This window comes from Nerophis lumbriciformis, linkage group LG28 (assembly GCF_033978685.3).
Source record: "Nerophis lumbriciformis linkage group LG28, RoL_Nlum_v2.1, whole genome shotgun sequence".
In the NCBI taxonomy this organism is placed as follows: domain Eukaryota; kingdom Metazoa; phylum Chordata; class Actinopteri; order Syngnathiformes; family Syngnathidae; genus Nerophis; species Nerophis lumbriciformis.
The window spans coordinates 17,400,262-17,425,367 of NC_084575.2; the positions used below are offsets into that span (position 1 = coordinate 17,400,262).

Sequence of the window (25,106 nt, forward strand, 5' to 3'; positions counted from 1 at the left end):
GAAAATCATTTTAATTCATTGATGCTTGCCCTCCAATACAGCTCCATTTTAACATGCCTTCTAACTTAGACAAACTTTAATGATCCACAAGGGAAATTGTTCCACACATTAGCTCAGTTACAAAGGATGGAAAGGATAAGGCTGGAAAGGATAATGCACACAAGGGCACAAAAAGAGGGCGAAAACAAAAGGTATGAAGTAAACTAAAAATGTACCATAGTAGCAATATAAAATATAACATATATGTAATATTTACATATTATATATACAGTATATAATATATACTGTTATTTTATTTTTTTATTTTTTTCAGAATCAGAATCAGAATCAGAATTCTGATATTATAATATTGTGGAAGTTGCGTCCTCGCAGTCCCACTGTCAGACACGGCACAGGAGCCAAGCGTGCAGATTTTAACAAGGGTTTAATAATCATATGTTTTAACAAAAGCTTTCTCTCCAGCAGAACGCAAATTTTCAGCCACGTCCGAATCCTCTCTCCCCTCCTGCTCCCGGCCACTTACTGTTAAAGACAACAGATGATTAGATTAACACGTACCACCTGTGAAATCGAATCACCTGCCAGCTGTGTCTCGCCGTCAGCACTGCCACGCCCCCGTCTGATGGTGCTCTGTCCTCAGCACCATGGACAGAGGCGGTGACCTTTGCTCCTGCAGGCAGCGCTGGCCACACCTCCCTCCACAATTATATAATATATACAATATATAACAAATCCCAATTACCATGTACAATATTACAGTATATGTAACAGCTGCAGCAAAAAAAAACATTAAAAAAAAAAAGGCAGCATAAAATAGAGAGTAGATCCAGCCGAAAATATACATGATAAACAAAGAGAGGTAGCTAACTTAGAAGACAAAATACACTTTTGGATAAGAAATAGTGTATAAAACAATACATGAGACTACTACTGACTACTAACAACTACAGGGAGTTTTATGAAGTAATGTAATAATAATGTAAAGTATCGGCCTTGGAGAGTGGACTTCTACAGTATCTACTTCTAACTGCTTCTCCGTCAAACACATCATCAGCAGCTTCGCCATTTTTTCATGGATAAATGCCCACCGTTTACATATTATTTCAACATCCTTGGCAGTATGATGCAGACTAGCAGTGACACGTTAGCGACACGCTTTGTCATGTTTTCGAAGAAATGTTTTTTTTTCATTCAATGAATATCATCCGCTTCCTCCTCTCATCACTGTCCTTCACACTAACTTTTTTTGTTCGTCTCCAGCTCTAAGCTAATGCTAGCGTGTAAAACCCGATGTTTTGGTCAGATCTCATGGTGTCCACTGTGACATTTGCTATCCCAACTAATGGCGGGGATGCCTGCAACTCAAATTGCAGCTTAACAATTATCTTAGGGACAGCTGGTATTTCAAAACACTCAAAAGCTGGGGCACTTTTAAGTTAGGGTTCCACTGTGCTGATGTACATAGAATACAATTAATAAATACAATTGAGCATCTTTAATCTTAATCTTCTATAAGGCGCACTTTAAATCCTTTCATTGTCTCAAAAATCTACAGTGCGCCTTATAACTTGATACGCCTAATGTACGGCATGATTCTGGTTGTGCTTACTGACCTCGAAGCAATTTTATTTGGTTCATGGTGTAATGATAAGTGTGACCAGTAAATGGCAGTCATACATAAGAGATACGTGTAGGCTGCAATATGACGGCAGTAAACAACACCAAAACTTTAAATGTTCCATTGAGAATATAGAACAGGGGTCCCCAAACTTTTTGACTCCGGGGCCGCATTGGGGTGAAAAAATTTGGCTCGGGCCGCGCTATATATATATATATATATATATATATATATATAAATAAATAAATGATAAATGGGTTGTACTTGTATAGCGCTTTTCTACCTTCAAGGTACTCAAAGCGCTTTGACACTACTTCCACATTTACCCATTCACACACACATTCACACACTGATGGAGGGAGCTGCCATGCAAGGCGCTAACCAGCACCCATCAGGGGCAAGGGTCAAGTGTCTTGCTCAGGACACAACGGACATGACGAGGTTGGTACTAGGTGGGGATTGAACCAGGGACCCTCGGGTCGCGCACGGCCATTCTTCCACTGCGCCACGCCGTCAATATATATATGTATATGTATATACACACAACATAAACACAACAGAACAAATACCCAGAACCCCCCCCCCCCAATACTCGTGTGTTTAATACGGCGACAATCCATCAAGCGGTGCGGCTTCATAGCTTACCAAAGTCATACTAAAAACATGTTCACCAATTTGTAAGCGCCGTGTGTAATGTTCTATATCAGGGGTCCCCAAACTACGGCCCGCGGGCCAGATACGGTCCCCCAGCATCCAAAATCCGGCCCGCGGGAAGTCCCAAGTTAAAAATACATAATAATAATTTTTTATTTTTTTATTTTTTTTAATTTGTCCTTACCAGTCCATTTTCTACCATCTCCTAGCCACTCAGGCAAATCATATTGTCTAAAAATGCATTTTACCATCGATAACGTGACATGCAGCAAGTGCGCTCTTTAAGTCAATTAGTGCGCGAGGAATATATATGTATGAATACATATATATATATATATATATATATATATATATATATCCATCCCATCCATTTTCTACCGGTTATTCCCTTTTGGGGTCGCGGGGGGCGCTGGAGCCTATCTCAGCTACAATCGGGCGGAAGGCGGGGTACACCCTGGACAAGTCGCCACCTCATCGCAGGGCCAACACAGATAGACAGACAACATTCACACTCACATCCACACACTAGGGCCAATTTAGTGTTGCCAATCAACCTATCCCCAGGTGCATGTCTTGTATATATATATATATATATATATATATATATATGTATATATATATATATATATATATATGTATATATATATATATATATATATATATATATATATATATATATATATATATATACATATATATATATATATATGTATATATATATATATATATATATACATATATATATATATATATATATATATGTATACATATATATATATATATACATATATATATATACATATATATATATATATATATATATACAAGACATGCACCTGGGGATAGGTTGATTGGCAACACTAAATTGGCCCTAGTGTGTGGATGTGAGTGTGAATGTTGTCTGTCTATCTGTGTTGGCCCTGTATATATATATATATATATATATATATATATATATATACATATATACATATATATATATATATATATATATATATATACATATATATATATATATACATATATATATATACATATATATATATATATATATATATATATATATATATACAAGACATGCACCTGGGGATAGGTTGATTGGCAACACTAAATTGGCCCTAGTGTGTGGATGTGAGTGTGAATGTTGTCTGTCTATCTGTGTTGGCCCTGCGATGAGGTGGCGACTTGTCCAGGGTGTACCCCGCCTTCCGCCCGATTGTAGCTGAGATAGGCTCCAGCGCCCCCCGCGACCCCAAAAGGGAATAACCGGTAGAAAATGGATGGGATGGATATATATATATATATATATATATATATATATATGTATTCATACATATATATTCCTCGCGCACTAATTGACTTAAAGAGCGCACTTGCTGCATGTCACGTTATCGATGGTAAAATGCATTTTTAGACAATATGATTTGCCTGAGTGGCTAGGAGATGGTAGAAAATGGACTGGTAAGGACAAATTAAAAAAAATAAAAAAATAAAAAATTATTATTATGTATTTTTAACTTGGGACTTCCCGCGGGCCGGATTTTGGACGCTGGGGGACCGTATCTGGCCCGCGGGCCGTAGTTTGGGGACCCCTGATATAGAACATTACACACGGCGCTTACAAATTGGTGAACATGTTTTTAGTATGACTTTGGTAAGCTATGAAGCCGCACCGCTTGATGGATTGTCGCCGTATTAAACACACGAGTATTGGGGGGGGGGGGGGGGGGTTCTGGGTATTTGTTCTGTTGTGTTTATGTTGTGTTACGGTGCTGATGTTCTCCCGAAATGTGTTTGTCATTCTTGTTAGGTGTGGGTTCACAGTGTGGCGCATATTTGTAACAGTGTTAAAGTTGTTTATACGGCCACCCTCATTGTGACCTGTATGGCTGTTGACCAAGTATATGTTATGTGATCGGGCCGGCACGCAAAGGCAGTGCCTTTAAAGCACGCCCCAATATTGTTGTCTGGGTGGAAATCGGGAGGAATTCGGGAGAATGGTTGCCCCGGGAGATTTTCGGGAGGGGCACTGAAGTTTGGGAGGCTCCCGGGAAAATCGGGAGGGTTGGCAAGTATGACTTGGAGACGCAACTGCTCTGTACTTCTTTCTCCCTATGTCCGTGTACCACCCCGTTTTAAAAAAGTCATACATTTTACTTTTTGATACCGATAATTTCCGATATTACATTTTAAAGTATTTATCGGCCGATAATATCGGCAGTCTGATATTATCAGACATCTCTAGTCAAAAGCTTCTTTTTTTCCCTCTACCTTCTTGTTATGTGGCATTCATCTTCCGCTGTTGCCATTTCTAATATAAAGTAGCGTAAAGTTCTTACTCATATCTGTCAGTAGACTAGCTATCAAAGCGCTAAAAACTGTGGTGGGTTTACATTATTCACCCAGTTATTAGAGGGTTCTGGTCGGACATTTTTTTTTCACAGGACACCTGTCCAGCGTTGATTGTGCATTATTGAGCTACGGATGAGGAGATGCTGCTCCGTTATTGATTGAAGTGAAGTCTGAATGTCATTAAAACAGTTATAGACACTTCTTCCACTCCCGTCCTTGCACGCTACACCGCTACAACAAAGATGACGGGGAGAAGACGCCGTCGAAGGTGAGCCACGTAAATAAGACCGCCCACAAAACGGCGCATCCTGAAGAGACGCTCAGAAAGCGACTTGAAGATGATCTGTAAAACATAATCTTTGCAACATTTTGACCAAAGAACCACCATTACATGTTATATAGACCAGTGTTTTTCAACCAGACACAGTCTGGTGTGCTGTGGAAGATGATTTAATTTTACCTATTTAGGTTAAAAATATTTTTTGCAAACCAGTAATTATAGTCTGCAAATGATGTGTTGTTGTTGAGTGTCGGAGTAACCGTGTAATACTCTTCCATATCAGTAGGTGGCAGCCGGTAGCTAATCGCTTTGTAGATGTCGGAAACAGCGGGAGGCAGCGTGCAGGTAAAAAGGTGTCTCATGCTTAAACCAAAAATAAACAAAAGGCGAGTGCCCCTAAGAAAAGGCATTGAAGCTTAGGGAAGGCTATGCAGAACGAAACTAAAACTGAACTGGCTACAAAGTAAACAAAAACAGAATGCTGGACGACAGCAAAGACTTACAGCGTGTGGAGCGGACGGCGTCCACAAAGTACATCCGTACATGACATGACAATCAACACCAAAATAGGAGCGCAAGACAAGTCAGGGCGTGATGTGACAGGTCGTGACAGTACACCTACTTTGAGACAAGAACTATAGTGATGCATGGTTGGTTATGGTTATGGTTTGAATTCATATCCAACAATTGCGACAACAATTTTTTACTGTCAACTGAGTTTCGTTTTTTAACGATTTCTGCTGGTGGTGTGCCTCTGGATTTTTTCAATGCAAAAAAATGTGCCTTGGCTCAAAAAAGGGTGAAAAACACTGATGTAGACCACAAGGCAGTGTTTTCAATTTAGAAAAAAAAAAGAAATGACCCCATTAATGCACCTTATAATCCGGTGTGACTTTTGTATGAAAAAAGACCTTAATAGACACGCTCATCGGCAGTGCGCTTTATAATCCGGTGCACCCTATGGTCCGGAACATACGGTGCAAAATAGATCCAGTGCATACCTTTCATTCTTTCATGGTAGAAAATGTTTGGACACCCCTGATGTGTGGTATCAAAAAAATCGACATTTTTAGGCCTTTTATGCATTTTTCCCCTCCATTTGTTAGTCTACTATCAGAGTGGCAAGCTATCTTATTCCAAATGATAAGGATCACTGACGTTTGATCCCGGTATTGAGTTGCCGTCCTTTCAGGTCCAGTCTTCATGACGTCTTATCTCCACAGCCTTTTATTGTCATCAATTATAAATGATCCAGAGCCCCAAAAAAAGTCTGCGGGCTATAGAGCGTTTTCTATTCGGGCTCCAGTACTCTGGAATGTTCTACCGGTAACAGTTAGAGATGCTACCTCAGTAGAAGCATTTAAGTCCCATCTTAAAACTCATTTGTATACACTGGCCTTTTAGACCAGTTGATCCGCCGTCTCTTTTCTGCTCTGCCCCCCTCTGTTGCGTGGAGAGGTTTATAGGTGACCACAGATGACGCGCTAGCTGTTCAAAGTCGGGACCCGGGGTGGACCACTCATCTGTGCATCAGTTGGGGACGTCTCTGTGCTGCTGACTTGTCGCCACTCAAGATGATCCCCTGCTGACCCCACTATGGACTGGACTCTCACACTATTAACTAGATCAGGGGTCGGCAACCCAAAATGTTGAAAGAGCCATATTGGACCAAAAATACAAAAACAAATCTATCTGGAGCCGCAAAAAATTAAAAGCCATATTACATACAGATAGTGTGTCATGAGATATAAATTGAATTAAGAGGACTTAAAGGAAACTAAATGAGCTCAAATATAGCTACAAATGAGGCATAATGATGCAATATGTACATATAGCTAGCCTAAATAGCATGTTAGCATCGATTAGCTTGCAGTCATGCAGTGACCAAATATGTCCGATTATCACTCCACACAAGTCAATAACATCAACAAAACTCACCTTTGTGGATTCATGCACAACGTTAAAAGCTTGGTGGACAAAAGGAGACAGAAAAGAAGTGGCATAAAACACGTCCTAGAAAGTCGGAGATTATACATGTAAACAAACTGCGGTGAGTTTAAGGACCGCCAAAATTAGTAGGACAAAACGGCGCTCGCCAAATACTCGAATCAGTGAAGCATGTTTAATATAAACAGTGTGCTTTATAACAATTAGGGAGGTTTGTGTCATGTTTGTCCTCCTACAGAAACCATATTAAAACAAAAAATATATATTTTTCCCATCATCTTTTTCCATTTTTCATACATTTTTGAAAAAGCTCCAGAGAGCCACTAGGGCGGCGCTAAAGAGAGCCGTGGGTTGCCGACCCATGAACTAGATCCACTCGACGATCATTGCACTGGTCGCCCAGTGGGGTCTGGGTGGGGGGATCCCCATATCTGCGGTCCCCTCCAAGGTTTCTCATTGTGTCCCATTGGGTTGAGTTTGTTCTTGCCCTGATGTGGGATCTGAGCCGAGGATGTCGTTGTGGCTTGTGCAGCCCTTTGAGACACTTGTGATTAAGGGCTATATAAGTCAACTTTGATTGACTGATTGATGACTGATGTTTTCAAAATACAGCTTCACCCTTGTGTGGTGTTCGGGTCTGTGGGACCCGTTTTAATTTTTTATTAAAAGAAAAATGATACAATTAATACATTTTTCAAACTGAGACTCACTGACTTTGGCTCATTTTCTGTGAAGAACATGAATCAGAATACATATTTAATAACCACACACCATACACCCACCCTACACATTTCTATTACATAGAAGATGTGCGGGTCCACTGGACCCGGGGCTAATAGAAGTGTGGAAATTGATGTTCTGTGTACCACACACACACACACACACACACACACACACACACAGCAGGCCTAGACAGGAGGAGGACAGAGTGTAGGTACTAGAGATGCGCGGTTTGCGGACACAACCGCGGAGTCCGCGGGTCGGGTGGGTGACATGACGAAAAAAATTGATTTTAAATAGATCGGGCTGGTGGCGGTTGAACCAATTCGGAAATATATATACATAGTTAAATGTTGTTACCCACATACGAAAAACGAGCAGCACTCTTTGAAACAGGCAATTATTCATCAGGCACTGCAGCACACCACAACACAACACAACAGAAAAAAAAAAAAAAAGATGGCAACGCCGGCAGCAAACGTGGTACACGACAAACTAAAAAAGGGAATACTAAAGACCAGGGGAAAAAAGACCAGCTATTTGCCTTGGCCAATAAGTTGCAGGTAATTTATTATTATTATTTATTTAATTTATTTTTGTTTAAATAGGGATGACATACATATGTTATTGTATAATTTAAGTTTGTGCGCGTGATTGACAGCCTAAGGCTTATGAGGCACATTTTTATTTTTATTTTTTTTATTTCAACTTAAAAACGTATGAGCCTATATGCCTATGCCTACAACATAGGCTATGTGTTTATCTTTATTTTCCTGCCTGTCGTTGACAATGGAGATTGTCTGATATTTTGTCATGGCTACAGATCAATCAATAAAGGTTCATCTTTGTCGCAAAAGTGTTCACTGTTTCACTCTGCACCCCGCCCTCGTCCCTATTTGAGCATTATAACGTTAACAAGTTAATATTCATTGAAATAAATTCAGAACATTTTTTTTACCTAACGAAAATATAGGCCTAGTCTTTCTAAAACATTTTTTTAAAGCATCGTTCTGCTTGCTGCAACTGCGCACACAAAGTGTGAGGACCGCACTCCTGATCTGAGGGCATTGGCAACAATAGTCAACACTTTCTTAATGGAAATGACAATTATACTATAATAATGATAACTAATATTATCACGCATTAATATTTCTTAGCCACTAATGCGTGGCCAAGAGATATTAATGCGTGGCACGCATTGAATGTCTCTGCTGCATTGGATCAGTCTCCTTTCTTTAACAGGCAAAAGCTTTCTAACCTCACTAATGCCTTGCATCGTCTATATTCGATATATAACAATGGGCGGGTGGCGGGCGGGTGTGGATTTGATAAAATGTTAGTTCGGGTGGATGGCGGGTGGCTGACGACTTTTGTGATGCGGTTGCGGATGAAATAATTGCCTATCCGCGCATCTCTAGTAGGTACACAGAACATCAGAGGGTCAAATGTCCGAGAAAATGAGAGCAGACAGTGTTGACAAACAATGTTGCAACCTTGTGTGGGAACCGCAGGTGCAGAAACACAAAAGAAGAATCCCTGTGGGATGGAGAAACTGGCAGAGAAATTTTCCGGGCAACGTTCATATTGTTGTTACTCAGCCGGCGTTTGTGGGTCTGATGCACCTGTTGCATTTTGTGGCTTTTAATGCCTCACAATCAAACACTTTTATGTTAAAATACTGAACAGATGTTTATTGGGATAAGGTAAACGTTTATCTGCTGAGTAACAACAATATGAACATTACACTAGGGTTAAAATACTTCCACATATAATAATTGTATTCCCTTGTGAAAGCCCACTCGTCAGGGCGACGTTGGTTAAGTTAATACCATTTTTAGACGTCGCAAACTGTTTTGTGCTCTTTTTATACGTCTTTAGAATTGAAAGCAGCGTTAAGTCCTTTCGTCTCGATGAGCTGTTTGGACTCTTTGGTAGAACTTATCAGAGCAGGGTTGTGTTACCCAGCAGTACGCAGGTGGTGTGCAATAAGAAGCCTGCAGAGGAGAAGCTTTGATTACAGTCTGATATTACTGAATACTTACTATCAGTGCATACAGCATGTGGCCCTCGACGTGACTTTAGAACGTGTGTTTAACGTCTCTCACATATAATTATCAAGTACTTCATCTAAGGCTCATGCAGGCAAGGTGATATCAAGGAAAATTCCACATCGTCATCAACAACACGTGGGGCAAAAAAAATTCCAAGAACGCATGTTCCAGAAGCACAAAGCAAGCTATCATTATGACAAGGAAGACGGTGTAAAGTAAATCCTTGAAAGGTTCATATTTATGAAGGGACATTCCACCAGAATTGTATTCCTCAGAAATGGAATGTCTGGTAGAATTACCTGTAAAATACTTTTGCAATATATGTATCTGATTGCATGTTTTATAAATGCTATTTAAAACATTAATCTAAACAACCTTGAAAAGTGGACAAAATAGTACAAAACCCAAAATACGTTGCTTGGATGGCAATCCAACTCCAAAACCTGTATGTACCTTTCAGCATTAATGGTGCCTTCACAGATGTGTATGTTACCCATGTCTTGGACACTATTACACCCCCATACCATCACAGATGCTGGATTTTACACTTTGCGCCTATAATAATCCGGATGGTTCTTTTCCTCTTTGTTCCGGAGGACACAACGTCCACAGTTTCCAAAAACAATTTGAAATGTGGACTCGTCGGACCACAGACCACTTTTCCACTTTGCATCAGTCCATCTTAGATGAGCTCGGGCCCAGCGAAGCCGGTGGCGTTTCTGGGTGTTGTTGATAAATGGCTTTCGCTTTGCATAGTAGAGTTTTAACTTGCACTTACAGATGTAGCGACGAACTGTAGTTAATGACAGTGGTTTTCTGAAGCGTTCCTGAGCCCATGTGGTGATATCCTTTACACACTGATATCGCTTTTTGATGCAGTACAGCCTGAGGGATCCAAGGTCACGGGCATTCAATGTTACGTGCAGTTATTTCTCCAGATTATCTGAACCTTTTGATGATATTATGGACCGTAGCTCGTTGAGAAATGTTGTTCTTAAACTGTTCGACAATTTGCTCACGCATTTGTTTACAAAGTGGTGACCCTCACCCCATCCTTGTTTGTGAATGACTGAGCATTTCATGGAAGCTGCTTTTATACCCAATCAAGACACCCACCTGTTCCCAATTAGCCTGTTCACCTGTGGGATGTTCCAAATAAGTGTTTGATGAGCATTCCTCAACTTTCTCGGTCCTGTTTGCCACTTGTGGCAGCTTTTTTGAAACATGTTGTAGGCATCTAATTCCAAATGAGTTAATATTTGCAAAAAATAACAAAGTTTTTCCAGTTTGAACGTTAAGTATCTTTGCAGTCTAGTCAATTGACTCTAAGTTGAAAAGGATTTTTCAAATCATTGTATTCCGTTTTTATTTACGATTTACACAAAGTGCCAAATTCACCGGTTTTGAGGTTTGTAATTAAAATTAAAAATAATTTTATTTAAATATTACAATTTTTTCATGTGACAATATTTTTTTTGGAATTGTGTAGATGGAGAGTATTTTTTTATTCAAATATTCTCTTTTTTTCTAATCTTGAAATAAACAATCCAGGTTTTCTTCATTTATTTCAATATTCCCCTATATACATAAACATTTACAATGCAGTGTATGCAAGAGGTACAATCCCATGTAACACTTGAAATATTATCAAACACAAAGCAATAGAAATGAAGTAATGAGCTTTCGGTATCACATATAATAACACATCATGTGGTGTATTGTTTCTTCTTCTAAACTGTAGTGTGAGATAATAAATAGTTCAAACGCAACATAACGCTGTTGTAAGCAAACACCTTTATTTATACACCCAAAACTACGGATGCTGGATAAGCATAGAAAAAGAAATCTCCATACTGTATAATATGATATAATTTCTATCTTTTTTATTTTATTTATAAAAGAAGTGTTGACAAATGCCCTGCTTTAATAAAGAGCTCTAATAACTGCTTATAACTACATTACAATGCGTAATAATCAAACCAAAATGATCAAGTCACACTTATTCATACCCAAATACAGTACATATCAGTGATACGTTTTAATCACGCATGGGTGGATGTTATTTCATCAAAGTTTATCTACAGTAAGGAAAGATGAAGCTTCAAATTCGGACTAATTTCGACATTGTAAGTATGATGTACACCGGCAGCCTATTTACAGCCCTAAAATGGCACAATATTATATTCTAACTGTCAAAATACTAGCTATAACAGTACAGTAGATTTCAAAAAAGCACATGTTCATCTGGAGGGAAGAGTAGTACAGTATTGCGTAACATGATAAGAAATACATTTCAGTATCAGGCACATTTATCATCGTTTGCAGGAAACAAACTGCTACTTTCAATCCTGCTGATGGGAAATATGTTATTAAGTGTAATATTGTTGAGTGGCGTGTATGCTGGAGACAATGGGATATATAATAGCACACCCTGGTGGTAAGAATGGGAATAGGGCTGGGCGATAAAACATTAGTGATGGAAACGACACCGACATTTTTTATGTTCCATTGAAAATATAGAACTTTACACACGGCGCTCAAAAATCTATCAAAATGTTTTAGTACGACTTTGGTAAACCATGACGCCACACCGCTTGATGGATTGTCGCCGCATTAAACATACAAGTATTATTATGGTGTGTGTATAAGTTAAGACATATTATCTGGCGTTTTGTTTCGCAATATTATGCAAAAGTAACTTTTCTTACCTTCAAGTACCTGCTGATCTGTATTTGGGATCTGCATAAATCCTAAAAAATTGCACGCGTCCGCCTTTGTAGTCCGTGCCGACACCGTAGTCAATAAGCTTCTTTTTTTTCTTGTTATGGGACTTTCATCCTCCGCTGTTGCCATTTCTAATATAAAGTAGTGTAAAGTTCTTACTTATATCTGTCAGTAAACTCGCCATGAAAGCGCTAAAACATACCGGTGTCGTGAGTTTACATTATTCACCCAAGGAACTTTAGTTATTAGAGTTCCGGTCAACTGTTTTTTGCGGGACACATTTCCGGCCTTGTTGTTGTTTACGGATGAGGAGATGCTGCTCCGTTATTGATTTAAGTAAATTCTGAATGTCATTAAAACAGTTAGCTCCGTCTTTTGACACTTTTTCCACTCCCGTCCTTGCACGCTACACCGCTACAACAAAGATGACGGGGAGAAGACGTTGCCGAATGTGAGCCACGTAAATAAGACCGCCCACAAATCGGCTTGAAGATGATGTGTAAAACATAATTTATGCAACATTTTGACCATTACATGTTATGTAGACCTCAAGGAAGTGTTTTCAATTTAGAAAAAAAAAAATAAATAATATGGCTCCTTTAATGTGCCCTATAATCCGGTGCACCTTATATATGAAAAAAGATCGAAAATAGACCATTCATCGGCATTGCCCGGTGCGCCCTATGGTCCGGAAAATACGGTAATTGGGATTTTTTTGAATGGAACGTAGTCAGACAAATGTGGTCTGTCAATGATGCAAGATGATACCACACCACCTTAGCCGCGCTCACCCTTTAGAGCACAGCCTGGCACTAAAACTGCAGACAATAGTTCTTTACAGATTTTTCTATGTTTACATTTTCAAACTTTGCACTATTGTGTTACACTTTATTCAGCATTTCTTAAATAATCCTTTTTTTTGCGCCTTCATTTTAAAAGGTATTGTTTTAGTGTTTACATTGATTTAGTGTTTTCCATGGTTGTGTTGACATTTATTTTCCTTTCTGCCTCAATAGCTGAGAGGATTATAATAACGAGAAGGTTAAATTTGAAATAAAAATGTTTACATTTCATACATTTACGATAGGTCATAAATAATATCAATAATTATCGATATCGACCAATATAAAACACTTATACGGCGATACAGTTTTCTGTCATATCGCCCAGCCCTAAATGGAGGCTAACCTGGAATAGTGTCGCACAGGGATTCTAAAACTGTGGTATGTGTACCACTAGGGGTACGTGGGCTCCTCTTAGTGGTACGCAAAATAATCATTTGATTAAAGTACAATGTTTTTTTTCCTATACTCAAACTGTGTGTAATGTTACAGTGGCCCAAAAATATTAAACATAATTGTTAAATAAAACATCTGCCTTGTTTTTAATGAATACTTAGGCCTACTATGCTATTTGGGTCATTACAGTGGTACTTGGAGAGCCACTTTTTTTCTGAGGTGGTACTTGGTGAAAAAAAAGTTTGAGAACCACTGGTATAGGGTGTCCATAGTTTTTCAATATAACACTAAAATTTAACAAGGCATAAAACATTTCAGTACTAACCTACCATACATCCATAACAGGAAGCCATGTGTATTATGCCTATAAAATGCTCAATAAAATGTCATCTTGCAGAACACAATAATCATGTTTACAGGTAGAAAAATAAAGTCGGTCTGCAGAAGTCGCAGGGTAGAAGCTTAACCAGTTCCAGTCATTTCATCAGACCCTAGCTGCTCCTGCAGAGTGAATGTTCCGGCACAGGCTCGTCACACAACAGTACTAACAACCAAAAGGTGTGCGCTAGATTCGAGGCTGACAGGCTTTTGAAGCGTTATTTGACTTGCCTTACCACAAGGAGGCATCCCGCCAGTCAGTCAGGCAGATTCCAGAACAGATTCCAATGAAAGGCAGGTTGTGATCGGATGAAGGTCTTGGCAAAAAACTCTACAGTCTTCATGGAAGTACGGTACATTGTTTATGGCAGTGCGGGCTGTTTGTTGGTGCTATAAAACGGTGGCCTCCTCAATGGCGTTGACCCACCTGGAACACACAAATGAAGGAATATATGACACGTATATGAAAATTTTAGCTGCTTTGATAACAGTAAACATTTTTCCTGGGGTTTCACATTTCAAATATACACATGCAACATGAAGGTGGAAGGAAATATTATTTAAACATTATTAAACATAATTTTCTCAGGCCATTCTATCGCTCCTCGTATTTCATCTTTGAATTTATGTATTTTAAATGTCCTTTGCGTGTGCTGTGTAAGTGACTTAGGAGGTAATTTATGTCTATTTTGGGATTAAGATCCAATTTAAGGCGGTACTGCATCTAAAAAGCGACATCCGTGTGTAAAGAATATCACCACATGGGATCAGGAACACTTCAGAAAACCGCTGTCAGTAACTGCAGTTTGTCGCTACATCTGTAAGTGCAAGTTAAAACTCTACTATGCAAAGCGAAAGCCATTTATCAACAACACCCAGAAACGCCGCTGGCTTCGCTGGGCTCGAGCTCATCTAAGATGGACTGATGAGAAGTGGAAAAGCGTTCTGTCCACATTTGAAATTGTTTTTGGAAACTGTGGACGTCGTGTCCTCCGTACCAAAGAGAAAAAGAATCATCCGGATTGTTCTAGGCACAAAGTTGAAAAGCCAGCATCTGTGACGGTATGGGGGTGTATTAGTGCCCAAGGCATGGGTAACTTACACATCTGTGAAGGCACCATTAATGCTGAAAGGTACATACAGGTTTTGGAGCAACATATGTTGCCATTTAAGCAACCTTATCATGGACGCCCCTGCTTATTTCAGCAAGACAATGCCAAGCAACGTGTTACAACAGCGTGGCTTCATAGTAAAAGAGTGCGGGTACTAGAATGGCCTGCCTGTAGTCCAGACCTGTCTCCCATTGAAAATGTGTGGCGCAATATGTAGCCTAAAATACCACAACCGAGACCCCCGGACTGTTGAACAACTTAAGCTGTACATCAAGCAAGAATGGGAAAGAATTCCACCTGAGAAGCTTCAAAAATTGGTTTCCTCAGTTCCCAAACGTTTACTGAGTGTTGTTAAAAGGAAAGGCCATGTAACACAGTGGTAAAAATGCCCCTGTGCCAACTTTTTTGCAATGTGTTGCTGCCATTAAATTCTAAGTTAATGATTATTTGCAAAAAAAATTAGTTCCTCAGTTTGAACATTAAATATCTTGTCTTTGCAGTCAATTCAATTGAATATAAGTTGAAAAGGATTTGCAAATCATTGAATTCTGTTTTTATTTACGAATTACACAACGTGCCAACTTCACTGGTTTGGGGTTTTGTAAATCTGTACAGCAGATGCGGGCATTTAGGACCACAATATCAATAGTTAGATAGGTAGACAAAAGATTGAGTCATAATTGAACATTTTAGAGTATGCCTGTGAATATTTTCCACCTATCAAGGTATTGCTGGGTTGCAACAACGTGACCTAGAGGCACTTCCATGTTTCAGATGGTGGCCAGGGTGCCATTAGACTGGTGTTTATTTTCCTGCAGTAATGCAGATTTTGGCGTTTATCATGAAAAAATATGTGAATGTGATGTAGTGGAGCCACACTCTTTAAAAGATTTCAAAGATTCATCATCGCCAAAGTGGACTTCTTTCTACACTCACAAATATTTCTTTACATAAGGATGAGTCCACAATTTATGCATTAAATCTAACAAAGACAACGTTGGAGTTACTCGTGAATTGGTAAATAACTTACTTAAATGGCGTTAACAAGTGCAGTGATCGTCTCCCTAATGAGGATAAGTGGTATAGAAAATGGATTAATGGAAGTTTTGGTTTTGCAGTTGTCCTGTTTCTCTGTCATCTTTCATTTATGTCTGCAGTCTTTTTATGTGAACTTAGTAAATGTTTTGCTGTTATGCAGCCATGTTTGGTTTCCAACACTATTTTGCAGTATCCAGTATGCCGTTACTATGAAATGTGCAACGTACAAGAGATTTATTAATCTAATTCAGGAGTGTCCAAACTACAACCGGCCAACGTTTTCAATTTGAGAGTTTAATGAGGAATCTTGCCCTCAGGGAGACTGCATTCATTTTAAAAGTCTGGCTAATTTGATGCTGCTGTGATGTTGCCATCCAGCGGACAACATAAGTACTTCAGGTCAATGACTTTTAATTAACTCAATGTGTAAATGCTGAGCATTTACTTATACGACCCAATGCACGTAATTTTCCCTTGTCATAAAAAAAAAAAAAAAAATCAAAAAAATCCAACCAAGACAAAATGTCAACAAACACACATAACACAACCTGCTCACTGAACTTTGTGGACATTATAAAAACATCAATGCACCATAACATTTTTTAAATTACACCCATTTGAATCCATTACAAAGCATTATGGGAAAAATGCAAAACACTCTCCACACTTATCCATGTTTGACACATTTTAGCTGCCTGATATTTCTGATTGATTACAAAACTTCAAGGAGGTTGTCATGGATGTAAACAAGGTAGGAGTCAAACTTTCACATACTCTTAATATTCAATTATATTAATTATTAATGATATATCCATTATATTAATATAATATGTACACACACACGCACACACGCACGCACATACACAGTTACTTTACATGCCGTCGGCTTTCGGCCCGCGATCCAATTTTTGTCAACAGCGCCTGATCTAGTTTATTATTGCAGTGCTTTCAATCGATTACTTGCTAAGAATACGCCGTGTTTGACCTCCATGTGCTCGTATCCAAGGCGACAGCAACCTGACGTGACGTCACATGCAACCCAGCAACTCTCAGGGCATTGAATCAATCACAAATATTTTTTATATTTTTTTATATTTATATATTTTTCACTTTCAAAACCAATCTGGTCTTTTCTTTTCAAACCAACATATTTTTTAAATTTTACTTTTCAACTGCAAACATAGCACGTCGAGCAAGTGAAAAAAAAAGAAGAATAAAACAAACACAGATACACTCCAAACACAGATAATGGTAAGGGGTCAGGTCATGTTGGAATCCCACTCAATCATTGTCTATTTTATATATAGATGTGAATATACACAAAAAGCATAGATTTGAGAGTTATCTGCTGCAGAGGGCTTCAGCTTATACACATCCCCAGCAGATTTCAGCACATTTGTCAAAGTTTTTTTCAGACACATGCAAAATAAAAGGATCCCAGATCTATTGATAATAACAATGCAAAAACAAAACATGGAATGGCACTGAGGATTTGAGGTTCTGATTCTGATATTTGTCCATGTAAAGAGTATTACTCCTTTGGCCAATAATATACTTAACCCCACAAAATGTTGTTGATACTTTTTAAAGGGGAACATTATCACTAGACCTATGTAAGCGTCAATATGTACCTTGATGTTGCAGAAAAAAGACCATATATTCTTTTAACCGATTTCCGAACTCTAAATGGGTGAATTTTGGCGAATTAAACGCCTTTCTAATATTCGCTCTTGGAGCGATGACGTCACAACGTGACGTCACATCAGGAAGCAATCCGCCATTTTCTCAAACACCGAGTCAAATCAGCTCTGTTATTTTCCGTTTTTTCGACTGTTTTCCGTACCTTGGAGACATCATGCCTCGTCGGTGTGTTGTCGGAGGGTCTAACAACACGAACAGGGACGGATTCAAGTTGCACCAGTGGCCCAAAGATGCGAAAGTGGCAAGAAATTGGACGTTTGTTCCGCACACTTTACCGACAAAAGCTATGCTACGACAGAGATGGCAAGAATGTGTGGATATCCTGCGACACTCAAAGCAGATGCATTTCCAACGATAAAGTCAAAGAAATCTGCCGCCAGACCCCCATTGAATCTGCCGGAGTGTGTGAGCAATTCAGGGACAAAGGTCCTCGCTAGCACGGCAAGCAATGGCGGCAGTTTGTTCCCGCAGACGAGCGAGCTATCAACCCTAGCTTCCCTGGCCTGCTGACATCAACTCCAAAACTGGACAGATCAGCTTTCAGGAAAAGAGAGCGGATGAGGGTATGTCTACAGAATATATTAATTGATGAAAACTGGGCTGTCTGCACTCTCAAAGTGCATGTTGTTGCCAAATGTATTTCATATGCTGTAAACCTAGTTCATAGTTGTTAGTTTCCTTTAATGCCAAACAAACACATACCAATCGTTGGTTAGAAGGCGGTCGCCAAATTCGTCCTCGCTTTCTCCCGTGTCGCTGGCTGTCGTGTCGTTTTTGTCGGTTTCGCTTGCATACGGTTCAAACCGATATGGCTCAATAGCTTCAGTTTCTTCTTCAATTTCGTTTTCGCTACCTGCCTCCACACTACAACCATCCGTTTCAATACATTCGTAATCTGTTGAATCGCTTAAGCCGCTGAAATCCGAATCTGAATCCGAGCTAATGTCGCTATAGCTTGCAGTTCTTTCCGCCATGTTTGTTTGTGTTGGCTTCACTATGTGACGTCACAGGAAAATGGACGGGTGGTTAAAATCAGGCACTTTGAAGCTTTTTTTAGGGATATTGCGTGATGGGTAAAATTTTGAAAAAAACTTCGAAAAATATAATAAGCCACTGGGAACTGATTTTTAATGGTTTTAACAATTCTGAAATTGTGATAATGTTCCCCTTTAAGTTTCATATTTTCTAGGTACAAACCAAATATAAACAACCGTGCGACCAATGGTAATTGAGTTTGTAAAATGTTTTTAATGCATTGGTTTACTTCTTGCCAACATTTTTGTATTTGTCCACGCAACCAAATGCAATGTAAACGTGCACCTTGTTCTGTCCCACAGTTAAAACATTTATCAGGTATATCTTGACTATACTTGTGGAGCTTTTTAATGTATGTACAGTATGTATGTTCTCATTATATATAGATTTTTTAAAACATTTATTTTTCCTCATCACATTAGAGCTGTTTGCCATTTTATTCTACTTATTCTGTTTCGTTTTGTAATAGTATTTTTAGATGTGTCGCAGGCCGTAAACAAATTATCTGCGGGTTGTACTTTGAACACTTCAAAGCAGGTTCTATTAGTTCATGCTCATAGACTTACAGATGGTGCTGGACCCATTTATCCTCTACAAGAAGTCCATGGACATGGAATCACCCTCGTCACTCTTTTCCACAACTGAATGGAATGCTAACGAGGGTGATCCTAACGACTGTTTTGTACTGGCAGAAGTCTCATTCAGGTCTTCATTGTATCTTAACAGCTCAGCAAAACCATTCTTCTCTGGTAATGAGGATAAATACTTTGAATCTAGCACTATACACTCAAACTGGGGCTAGGGGTGTTTCGATACATATTTTTAACTTCCAATACAATACTAAAATTGGAGCTTTGAGTGCTTTTTGTATTAAATTGTTTTTATTTTGAATTCATTAATCATATTTGTATTTATTTTTTTAAAGATTTTTTAAATTCAATGTCATTATTATTATTATTTCAATAATCCGATAAGATATCAACAGGAATCATAGTACATGCTAGTATCACTGTGTAGTGTGGAAAGCTAGAAAGGATTTGATGAAGTGAAAATACTCAGATAACAATTATCAGTATGAAAAAAACTTATGACAGATTTATGCTTTGAAGTGGAAGGGTAGGTGCTATGGTGACACCTAGTGGCCACAATAATTCATTAAGTTGAGGGCACGAAGTTGAATGATGCCAACACGTTTGTTACTGGATACTTTTTATATGCTTCTGCCTTGCAAACTTTGTATGTGTAAGTAATTGTTATTTGTATTGATAAATGTGGTGCTTTTTCCAATTAAGAACACCTATTATGTATGTATAGCTTGTGTGCTTAGCTGTTGTGTAGCTTCTAACACCTATAGCCTACAGAGGGAGTGTCAAACTCGTTTTCACTAAGGGCCACATCGCAGTCAAGGCTGTGCTTGTAACAGTGAATACTTTATGTATATAAATGTATAGGGATTCACCTCATGCATTTGATTATTATATATTTTACATACAATTTAAAAAAACATACTTTAATTCTGCAGTAAAAACTTGGTCGCCAGTTTTACTGTAACATTTAATTTGTTTTTTAGAGCCATGTTACTGTAAATGAAAAAACGGTGGCATTGTTTTTTTTACACAAAAATTCAGGCAACTGGGCTGCTAATTTTTTACCGTAAAATCTTTTGTCATTTCTACAGTGTACAATTTGATGGATAACTTGCTTTGAAATTGTAAGTCAAGCATATACCGTATTTTTCGGAGTATAAGTCGCACCGGCCGAAAATGCATAATAGAGAAGGAAAAAAACATATATAAGTCGCACTGGAGTATAAGTCGCATTTTTGGGGGAAATTTATTTGATAAAACCCAACACCAAGAATAGACATTTGAAAGGCAATTTAAAATAAATAAAGAATAGTGAACAACAGGCTGAATAAGTGTACGTTATATGAGGCATAAATAACCAACTGAGAACGTGCCTGGTATGTTAAAGTAACATATTATTTTTGGTGTTGATTGTCATGTCATGCACATATGTACTTTGTGGACGCCATCTGCTCCACACACAGTAAGTCTTTGCTGTCGTCCAGCATTCTGTTTTTGTTTACTTTGGAGCCAGTTCAGTTTTAGTTTCGTTCTGCATAGCTTTCCCTAAGCTTCAATGCCTTTTCTTAGGGGCACTCACCTTTTGTTTATGTTTGGTTTAAGCATTAGATACCTTTTTACCTGCACACTGCCTCCCGCTGTTTCCGACATCTACAAAGCAATTAGCTACCGGCTGCCACCATATGAAAGAGTATTACACGGTTACTCCGCCGAGCTCTAGGCAGCACCGACACTCAACAACAACACATAATTTGCGGACAATAATTACCGTATTTTTCGGAGTATAAATCGCTCCGGAGTATACGTCGCACCGGCCGAAAATGCATAATAAAGAAGGAAAAAAACATATATAAGTCGCACTGGAGAATAAGTCGCATTTTTTGTGGAAATTTATTTGATAAAACCCAACACCAATAATAGACATTTGAAAGGCAATTTAAAATAAATAAAGAATAGTGAACAACAGGCTGAATAAGTGTACGTTATATGACGCATAAATAACTAACTGAGAACGTGGCTGGTATGTTAACGTAACATATTATGGTAAGAGTCATTCAAATAACTATAACATATAGAATATGCTATACCTTTACCAAACAATCTGTCACTCCTAATCACTAATTCCGATGAAATCTTATACGTCTAGCCTCTTACGTGAATGAGCTAAATAATATTATTTGATATTTTACGGTAATGTGTTAATAATTTCACACATAAGTCGCTCCAGAGTATAAGTCGCACCTAACTAAACTATGAAAATAACTGCGACTTATAGTCCGAAAAATACGGTATTTATTTTTGTAATTTTTATCTTAAGAAAAGAAAAGTTTGAAATGTATGGTACTATTATATTTGTTGCATTATTAAATAATAATAACATTTAAAAGAGATGCATTTGAATGCATGTATTTGTTTCTGACAAATTAGAAAAAATACATTTAGTAAGAAAAAAAAGTACTTTATTTGAAGGCTTTGGCGTGCCACATTAAATGATATGCCGGGTCTTGAGTTTGACACTTGTGGCCAACAGTATAGCCTACCATGTTTACCTTTTGTAAAAGACGTCACTAAAATACAAGGCAAGAATGCTATTTTTGATTTTGACTTGATATGTTCAAAAATAAAGTCAGAGCTGACCTGCGTGCTGTGTGATGATCATCAGCCTTGAAGGTGTAGTAGAGGGTCTTCTTGTGGTACAGATGGAACACGTTGCTGGTCTCATCGCCCTCGGGCCTCTCGGTCAGCTTGACGGTGAAGCCTTGCAGCGAGAGACTCTCTGAAACCACTTTATCCTGGAGGAATGTCCAAATATGTCAGTGAGTTTAAAAGTAATCCAATAACATCTTGTAAAAAGAACAGGGAGAGCACAGAGCATCCCTTAAATAGTCATTGAAAAGTGTTTTGAAATGTGGTAACAAGCATGCATTTATGACTGAGAGGTTATGAGAGTGTGTGTGTGTGTATGAGTGTGTGTGTGTGTGGTTAGGTGCTGGTGTGGGAGACTCTGTGCCCCCTCACCTCACAGGCTGTGAAGGTGTAGAGCACCTTGTCTTTGAGAAGGAACCACAGACGTTTCCATTTCCTCTTGCTCTTCTTTCGCCGCTGCAAGATGCCGCTCATGGTGGAGCCCTCCACCTCAAGAGGCAACTGCGATCAACAAAAACTGCATTTCAGTAAAGCAAGACAAGACTCTTCCAAAGCTTTTTTGTGGATGCTTTTAGTGACCTCTACTGGCAACACGCTCACATTGCAGCCTAAAAACAGCTGCTGCGAATGCCATACATTTCTAAAGCAGCAACTAACAGCTCCCTGGTGGTCTAGTGGTTAGGATTCGGCGCTCTCACCGCCGCGGCCCGGGTTCGATTCCCGGTCAGGGAATGAGTCTTTTTCAAACAAAATCTTACACAGCACATCGTTGCTTTTTCTCATTTAGCAAATGTAACTAACTTGACTGAGAGAGGCTGTGCTCTTCCTGCTCTTCCAAAGACTTTGTGTCTGCAGACTTTGGAAGACGGCCGAGAGGGGACGACTGGCCCGTTGGGAGCGTGGACTTGAATTGCCGCATGCCCCCGACACACTGCAGCCTACGCTCAAACACAATTAATAAAATTTGTCAATTAGGACATAAAAAAACAGCTTTTTAGTTTCAGAAATGTATGCGTCACACCTCTTTTCCTGAGCTCGGCATAGCAGTGGTCGCACACTTTGGTCACCCTGTCTTTGAGGTACTTAAGTGGATACCTGTTCCTGGAGCAAGCTCGACACACCACCTGTGCAAAGGCACAGAAGACAGAACCGGAAAACTATAGACACAGTCCATCGATTCGACTTGTCAGTGATAAACATGTCATTCTCACCTTGCCACAGGCGTTACAGTGATGTCGTCGGAGAGTGAGGCTGAAGTCAGAAGTGCAGTTCATGCACATCATCACATGAGAAACAGGCACCAGAACTGGAGCAGCTTCGCCCAAGGCCATCCACAGCTTCTCACGCGACTGTTAACATGTATCGCACTTATAGGAGCAAGCAGGGATAAAAAAACAAAAACAAACACACACATACAGTACACCTCTTTTTGACTTTATGACAATATCCCTTATTACTACCCATTCATGGTGAAAGCAATTGACAGTTAAACAATACCAACACAATATCTAAACTACTTCCATATTCTATTTTGTTACATACAATAATACACAATAAGTACCGCATTTTTCGGACTATAAGTCGCAGTTTTTTTCATAGTTTTCATAGCTCCATTGCGACTTATATATGTTTTTTTCCTTTTTTATTATGCATTTTCGGCAGGTGCGACTTATACTCCGGTGCGACTTATACTCCGAAAAATACGGTAAATACAAACTACTTTTGAAAAACTTTGTTTTTTCACTTCAATGTCCTCCTGTGTCCAGGGAATTATTCCCTGAGTTTGTAAAACAAAATCAACAAAAAAGATTTTGAGAAAATAACGAAATCCCTCTACTATCGGTCTTGTACTGATACTACCCTTTAGAGGTGAGGGGAAATAATCGATTTTTATGTGTAATTTGGACATGGATGATTATAAAAATCGATTAGTAAACGTTAATAATTGATAAGCGATGTATTTATTGTAAATAAAGTAATGCAGACAGTTCTAAAGTTTGGCTGACTGCAACAAGCCACCTCATCGAGAGATCTGAGCAGTTCCTTTATTATAGGGCACTTATGTTCCAGTTTTGCACACACTAATTTAATAAATGTTGGACTTAATTTAACTTTAAAAGTTGCAAGTAATAAACGCGTATTTAGTCATACGAAAAGAAATGTAAAACTGCATCAATATACATAAATTTAAGATGCATCGATAATGCATTTTTAATCGTATCGTAGCTCCTGAATCGTAATCGTAATCGAATTGTAAGGTGCCTAAAGATTTCTACCTCTACTCCCCTTGGTGTCGGCACTTCGGATCTATCCACCCTCCTATTACTGTATTTTTCGGACTATGAGTCGCAGTTTTTTTTCATAGTTTGGCCAGGGGTGCGACTTACACTCAGGAGCGACTTATGTGTGAAATTATTAACACATTACCGTAAAATATCAAATAATATTATTTAGCTCATTCACGTAAGAGACTAGACGTATAAGATTTCATCGGATTTAGCGATTAGGAGTGACAGATTGTTTGGTAAACGTATAGCATGTTCTATTTGTTATAGTTATTTGAATGACTCTTACCATAATATGTTACGTTAACATACCAGGCACGTTCTCAATTGGTTATTTATGCGTCATATAACGTATACTTATTCAGCCTGTTGTTCACTATTCTTTATTTATTTTAAATTGCCTTTCAAATGTCTATTCTTGGTGTTGGGTTTTATCAAATAAATCTCCCCAAAAAATGCGACTTATACTCCAGTGCGACTTATATGTTTTTTTCCTTCTTTATTATGCAATTTCGGCCGGTGCGATTTATACTCCGAAAAATATGGTACGTGTTGTGTACTGACTGTGACAATGCTGACACACCAACAGTTGTTGTTATATTATCCTCTCTCTAGACCACAGATGTCAAACTCAAGGCCTGGGGGCCAGATCTGGCTCGCCACATCATTTTATGTGGTCCGCGGAGGCCTTGAAATAATATATGTTTATCTTTTCTTGCTAAATGTATTCATCCTTTCCA

General features: G+C 38.7%; 1 protein-coding gene and 1 non-coding gene across 4 annotated transcripts in view; one reads left to right on the forward strand and one right to left on the reverse strand.

Annotated features, from left to right (window-relative positions):
* Positions 1 to 402: 402 nt before the first annotated feature.
* Positions 403 to 25,106, reverse strand: part of fgd5a (FYVE, RhoGEF and PH domain containing 5a) — a 93,131-nt gene continuing 68,427 nt past the window's right edge. Inside the window, exons 16-22 of one of the 3 annotated variants that reach the window (XR_012051412.1) lie at positions 23,293 to 23,430; positions 23,103 to 23,205; positions 22,883 to 23,019; positions 22,454 to 22,582; positions 22,073 to 22,227; positions 14,199 to 14,389; positions 403 to 522 (exon numbers count right to left, since the gene is read on the reverse strand). Coding sequence is in view for 2 of the 3 variants with exons in the window: in XM_061923802.2 (XP_061779786.2) it covers positions 14,353 to 14,389; positions 22,073 to 22,227; positions 22,454 to 22,582; positions 22,883 to 23,019; positions 23,103 to 23,205; positions 23,293 to 23,430 (699 nt within the window). In the remaining variant the exon portion in view is untranslated. Of the gene's footprint in view, positions 523 to 11,195; positions 14,390 to 22,072; positions 22,228 to 22,453; positions 22,583 to 22,882; positions 23,020 to 23,102; positions 23,206 to 23,292; positions 23,431 to 25,106 lie in introns of those variants that run through there. The other 2 variants (XM_061923803.2, XM_061923802.2) reach the window with 2 other exon arrangements.
* Positions 22,742 to 22,813, forward strand: trnae-cuc (transfer RNA glutamic acid (anticodon CUC)). The gene has a single exon. It is a non-coding gene; the product is annotated as a tRNA-Glu (tRNA).